Raw genomic sequence first — 7,003 nt, forward strand, 5'->3', positions numbered from 1 at the left:
AATAGAAAAGTTTTTAATCCATTGCATTGTAGCAAATCAGTCTGCATGGCAGTTCTCAAAATATGGCTTCAGAGAAGAGGCTATTAAAACAATTTTATTATTGCATATTTCACATCACTATGGATTTTTCAATTTATATTTAATTGAACTCTTATTTTTATTATTAATTTATATTTAATTTAACTCTTACCTCTAATGTGAGTTAAACAGGAAAATAATTACTAGAGCTTAACTCTAGTCAGCTGAGTCTGTCAAACTGACCACTGTTGTATCATTTTTCTCCATGGCTGTTAAGTGACATGATCCCTTGTCTTAATTATTCAGGCTTTTGTACTACTTTACACAGGCAGGAGAATAATAAAAGGAAAAACCTGTTGGTGAGATGACGGATAGGAGTAAAGAGCAAGTAGGCAAGAGAAAGATGGAGCCATCCCACTGAGGGAATATGGCCAAATAAAAAGCAGTCAGTGAAAGGACATGGTTCTAAAAGCCTATTTTTAAAAAGCTAGATCATATAAACTCATTCTGATTTCCTGCAGGCATTGCAGAATGGAAATGGAAATGAACAGAGTAGGTTTTCTGGGACAGCCTTCCCCAGGACTGAAGCTAACAATGCTTATTTGAGTTGCAGTCACAGAGATAACAGAAAGCACCACCATCACCTTCTTTGATTCTCATTTATTATGCTGTAAAARGCAACACCATCTGGACTGTATTTCTTAAAATAAATAACTTACTTTCATTTTCAGAACCAGTACAGCTCAAATTTTAGATTCATTCATGGGAAACTGCTAGAAATACATTCATCACTGTCTATTCCCCACATACAGAATCTAGAAGTCAAGATCAGCCCAACTAGTTACAATGACCAGAAGTACGCTGCCAGTAAGTATGGTCACTGATAGTCCAGCTCTGAAGCAAAAAAAAAAAAAAAAAAANAAAAAAAAAAAAAAAACACAAAAACTGGTACAACACATTTTGTTCACAAAGATAGGCTAATTAATGCTAAGACTACCACAATATTTTTGTGTACAAAGCATTAAGTTAGCTTAACCATTTTAATTTGTGATACAGAAGCACATACATGACATTAAAACAAAGGAGTGGGGGGAATCCTCTTTGGAGCGCAAGGAAGTAGGAAGTCAGCATTTGATGAGATAGCCAAAAGCTATTTAATTTAAATCTACATGTCAGTGTCATGAAAGATGAACAGGCAAACCAATGTACTGCATGTAAGTAACTCCATGTCTAAACTGCACTAAATTGGACACTAATGCATTACAAAGTGATGCATCATCTCATAATGAGAAAATACTAAAACTAATTACCAGCAGAAATGCACTGAAGCTAAGACTCTGGCCAAAAGCACTCAGTATAATTCAGAAAAGCACTAAGTTCAGGGACAACCATGATCTTTGTTACTCAGTTAAAATGCCTAAATGTCTTCTTTGTGTGTGTTTTTTCTTTTTAAATATATCTGTGTGTGTATATATGTGTGCACGTGTGCATATAATATACCTTTTTAAAATGTGAGTTTGAGCAATGTAGATTTAGTTAAATAAAAGTAAATCAGATATTTTTCTGAAAAGCTAAAGGATAAGCTTTCATAGAAAAAACATGGACAAAAATCAGATTAGCATTGAGATAGAGAATACTAAACTACAGTCCATCTGAAAGACTTGACTCCTTCTAATTTTGTTGGATCTTGCCAGAGAAAACAAGTTGGGATTTAGTTTAGGGTGCAGGAGAAAAAAGGCCTTGTGCTACTCAACAGTGACCAATCTGGCCAAATGAGGAGCCAAAGGCCATTTCATCTTGTTCTTGATCAGAGTTAAGATGGCAGTGTCACAGGACGTGAAAACAAGTCAAAAGATTCTAAGTCTTCAGAAAAATAGCTGATCTTCAGCAAAAGAAGCAGCTTAAGAGCAGCRGGATTCTGGAGAAGTGTTTGATAACCATGCTGGCAAACTTGGAAATGTGATTTCAGGGCTTTAGACTTTCAGACTCTTCCAAGATACCGTCAYGAAACCAGTCATTACTTGTGGTGACCCTCAAGCACTTCTCCGTTTGATTTCTCCTCCCTGTAGGAGGCAGTATGGCAAACCGACGAGAGGACTGTACAGGAGCTCCGAACTGTACTGACCTGCCGGGTCATTCTGGGGAAGTTACGCCTCTTTATCCCTCAGTTTCCCCATTTGCAAAAGAAGGATAATGTGGTTCAGATGATTTGTGTAAAGTGCTTGCACCATTCTAGAGAGAGTTTAGCCATTATTTCAGGAGGGTTTTGGTGCCTACACCCAGAGAACCTGAACTGCAAGACCTATTAAGGACTTGCACACTATGTGTTAGGATACAAACAGCCACATATACAATTCTCAAGCATAATTTCCTTTTCCAGGTGCTGCATGATTCTTGCCTAAAACCTGTGTCCATCGACTGTCATGTTTTGTGAACATCAAACTCAAGTTTAAATGCTTATTTTTTAGGTTTTGTGCAACATCACTGATAAGAACAGTTACACAAGGGCTAGGGAACTGGCATAACATAGTAATTCTGCTAACAACAAACACCTGCAACTATTTCCCATGGCATGGCACACGCCATGCTGGCGTTAGCAGCCACAGTTCACTGCTGAAGGAATCACTGAATTATGCTCCTACTGCTGAACTGCTGCTCCTGTTTTACACCAGTATAATTCCACCAATGTAAGTAAGTGCTCCTTGGTTGATCCTAGTGCAAGAGAATAGACCCCAAATTTGGCTTATCTCCTGCTCTGCTCATGCTTTTGATTGGCTCTATGCTCCTTAAAGCTGTTTCGCTTCATTCACGTTCCTTTTTACCAGCCTAAATTAAATCAGATCTACATACAGTATTTGGTTTAGTACTTTACCTTTCACATACTTGCATTCCCCTCCCTGGCTCCTGGTGTAACTGCCAAGAACAAAGCTCGCCGAGGCCCGCTGCAGTGCGAAGGTGCCCGCAGGGAGCCCAGCTGTGCAGAGCGGAGGCGCCCGCCTTCCCCGTGGAGGTGGGCGCACGCTAGCAGCCGACGTGGGGGCGGGGGGGAACGAGGCAAAGGGATCTGAAAAACCATCTCAAAAAGGACACCAGACACCGTAAGATGTTACAAGTCAACGCTCCTCTCTGTCATTTGGTCGAGCAAACCTGAAAACGGATTCCCTGACAGGACTCTCTAAGGACAAGCCGTCACCAATATATTCTTTTAATATTTATATTATGTAAACAAGGTTGTGTGGAATATTTATATATATATAAAGCTAAGTGCAGATCCTTGCTTAACACACCCAGCCTACATCTACATCAGCATCCTCAGCTCTCAAAAAACCTCACCAACGCTTAGACCTGACGGTACTCCGGCTCATCTTGGCCATACAGGAAACATAGGGCTCTAGAAACAAAAATTCAGCAGAAAATTCATGACCACAGACTAGAGTTCACACAGAACACAAAAATAAATTAAGTAGTGCACAGTAAAGCCAACAACAGCTAAATGTTTTTATACATCAATTATATGCAGCATGAGGTAATATTGCTCACATTATGGAGGGAGATTCTTACTTGGTTTTGTTTTTTTGAGATTGGATTTGTCCTGTGCGTATAGAAACTCCTGTAACATAACACTGAAGTAACAGACTTCTGTAAAATATATACCACTATCAGATAGAAACACACACGCTCTTCATTACTTATGTATACCACAATTAAATAGTAAGTGTTTTGATTCTTAGGATCTAGCTGAGCATGATTATAGTAAGCCATCTAGATTTTTATGAACCGTTCGGTTCTCCTTCCCGTTGTTGGAGTCTTCCGACGGCGTGTATTGGACCTGATACTCTTGAAGAATTTTGAATACGTCATGGTGTCCGAAATGTAAAGCTTCATCCATAGGAGTGTTATTCCACCTACAGGAAGGAACACAGTATTTTTAAGATCAGCATGCAAGTATGGAGCTGAAAGCACCAAAAAAATCTGATTCTCTACATGTTCTAATAATATTGAAGTCCACACAACACACCACACTAACATCAGTAACTATGAAAATACTTTTTCAACTGAGCACAACCTTTTAAATAATGATTATAAGGGCTTCACCATTTTTTATTTCCGTGTTCTCCACAGAGTCTACAGAGAACAAGCGGGATTCTGTTCCTTCTGCTTCAGGACCCTCACTTAAAAAATTCCACTACCATTTAATGATTATTTCTTCTTATGTAATTGGCTAATAGAGCATCTCTCCTTCAAGGCAGCAATACAAACACCTACCTGTCTTTGGGAAAAGGATTCACTTTGCATGCTTCCAGTAAAAATTTAACAACATCCACATGTCCTGTAAGAAAAGCAGGATTATATAAATAGAAAAATAACATATCTTAAGGGTGTGTATATATGTATATACACACACATATACAAACAAAATTAAAAAGAAAAAGAAGATGCATATATATAGAGTAGGGATATCTTTAAAGGTAACTGACCAAATTCCATTAATAGATATCAAATCATACAGGAGGAGACAGTACCTTCTGCAGCYGCTACATGCAATGCTGTTCGTGAATCATAATCTCGTTGTTCCATATCCATTCCTGAGAGAGCAAATCTAACAAAAAAAAAAGAAAAATATAACAAAATGTCATAACAAAAAATATTTTAAGAAATATCACTGTAAAAAGAAAATTCCACACCAGCTGCAGCAACCTGGAGAAGACTCACGAGTCTGAAAGTCCCGCAGAGTGCTAGAAGTAACTGAACGGTTCTTCTATCTCACTGTAACCTATACACACTTTTTCCTCCCATTAACTATACTCAAATGTATTCTAGTCAAATGTAGTATGTTTATTTAGTCTATTGCTACTATTGATTTAACCACTGCCAGATTCTACTTGGGATTTAGAAATCAAAGCCAGATTTCCTAACATCTCCAGCCATAACATATATGTTCCAACTTGATTTTTTCCAGCAGTTTCAGATTTGAACCAAAAAGCAGGCTAGAGTCTGGCCAGAATTCTGCGCTGTCACGATAAAAAGAACCGGTAAGGYAAGGTAACTCAGCAGGCTCCGAAGAAACAGAAAGCAAAAGGATTCCTGCAAATTGCTGGGGTACAGTACAACTTTGTTGCCTGCATTTTGTCTGATTGCTGTTTAATATCCTCCTATCTCTCTCTATACTTGTGCAAAGCTATGATTTTTCAAAAGTTTTTTTGAATGCATTTTACCTGACTCGTTTGGTTGAATGCAATTAAATTATTGCATTAATTAAAACAATGAAAACGCAATAATTAGAAGACTTTAACAGCATGTTAGTGGAACGTGTTCCTCCCCCCGCAGCTCCGATTTCCCCGCCACGGACACGAGCAGGTATCCGTAGGCGAGCGACAGCAGCGGACGCGAGAGGGGCGCCGTCCCTGCCCTCCGCCCCACGCTATTTTACCTCCGCAGCGCAGACACGTCCCCCGTGTAGGCAGCAAACAGCAGGTTTATCACAGACTTCACCTACGAAGAGAGACGAAGCCCAGTTTATCGCGTTTCTTTACCCAGAGGGAAGAGCGAAGCCCCAGCAYGGCCGGCTGCTCGGTGCTCGCGGTTCGCTCTCGCTCCGACTTCCCTCCTAGGAGCCGCAGGCCTGGTCTCAGGCCACGTTCCTCCACAATCTCGGAGAAGGTAGAACTCCTCCTTTAAGATAAATATTGTAAAATCCAAGGTAACATACCACAAAACCAACCTCTTGACTGATCAAAAGAACAAAAAGAAATACATGCACAGATTAAGGAAAAAAAAAAAAAAACTCTGCTCGTTTAGTTCAGAGAAATAAAATTTGAGAAGAAACACGGCTGCTGTCAGTACAGCAGTAAAGGTAACGGGATACAAGCAGGAAGAAACAGGTTCTGCAATTATAGTTCTGCAGTTATGGCAGAAGAACTTAGTTTTAAAGAAGATACTAATCCAAACAGTATATATGAAATCACCATCCAAGGCCTCACCATTCAGGACAAACAGAAGTTATTAGGTGAAAAGAAATTGCAGACAGAAGCTTTCTRTTTGCCTAAGGTCTCGCTTTGCTTGTCAAAAAATCAAGAGCAAAGCACAAGCCAGACTTAAAAATCTACGTCAAAACTCCCTGTCCCCCAAACGCTCGGCTTACTGGCCTAGAAGCGCGTTTTCTACTGCATGCACTTCTGTAACCTTGAAGGTTAAAAAGAGGAAAATGGAGAGAGCACCTCCTCCACATGTCCGTACTGGATCTCATCAGAGAGGACCTCAGACGCCAGAAGCCTTACCGTTGGGTTACAGCACTGCTACCAGAGTCTCAGAGAAAACACCGGGGGCACAAGGGAGCAGAAGAAAAAAAGAAAAAAACGAAACCAAAACCAAACACACACACCCAGAAAAGAGTCACAAAGCAAATGCCAAAAAAGAGACACAAATACGGCAGCGGAAGTTGCAAAGCATTAAAGAGCTTCTTATTCTAATGCTTTCATATTGCACTTTAAATACCTTTTAAGCTTGATTGCACTAAAGGTTTGAACCAAATCTCCTTCAAATCTCAAACAAACTGCATATAAATAGAGGAAACATGGCAAAACCCACAGGCTGCTTTGCTATTTCAGGAGCGTAATCCCTGTGGAAAGCAAGTACACTGCTGTCCTTGATTTTTCTAATGCTTATAATAAACATGTTCTCAAAGTATGCTTTCTCACGGTACCTAAGAAAATCCTAACAGAAAAGCTCCGTTTCAGTGCAGATGTACCGATGCTACCCGTGAGAAGCAACACTTCAGCACACCTCACGGGGTTTTTTCCACCTCCAAGAACAACGCGTGTATCGCTGCCCAGCTCATCCCCACAGCTTTTCAACGGATCTCTCCGAGCGCCAYGTTTCCGTCGTTACCTGCTCCCCAGACGAAGGGCCGAGGCCCCAAGACGGACCCCAGCGGCGCCGGGGCCGCCCCGCGCAGAGGGGCGACGCTTCCGCGCGGGGCGGCCCC

The 7,003-nt window shown here is 40.6% G+C and overlaps 1 protein-coding gene across 1 annotated transcript in view; it reads right to left on the reverse strand.

The window, feature by feature from the left end:
* Nucleotides 1-663: 663 nt before the first annotated feature.
* GLS (glutaminase) overlaps nt 664-7,003 on the reverse strand; it is a 56,452-nt gene continuing 50,112 nt past the window's right edge. The window contains exons 15-18 of the mRNA XM_085321335.1: nt 5,450-5,511; nt 4,542-4,618; nt 4,285-4,348; nt 664-3,923 (exon numbers count right to left, since the gene is read on the reverse strand). Of these exons, the coding sequence (XP_085177461.1) occupies nt 3,767-3,923; nt 4,285-4,348; nt 4,542-4,618; nt 5,450-5,511 (360 nt within the window). The 3' untranslated portion in view covers nt 664-3,766. The remainder of the gene's footprint in view (nt 3,924-4,284; nt 4,349-4,541; nt 4,619-5,449; nt 5,512-7,003) is intronic.

This window comes from Rhea americana, unplaced genomic scaffold (assembly GCF_003343005.1).
Source record: "Rhea americana isolate MKP2758 unplaced genomic scaffold, rheAme1 scaffold_12, whole genome shotgun sequence".
NCBI classification, from domain to species: domain Eukaryota; kingdom Metazoa; phylum Chordata; class Aves; order Rheiformes; family Rheidae; genus Rhea; species Rhea americana.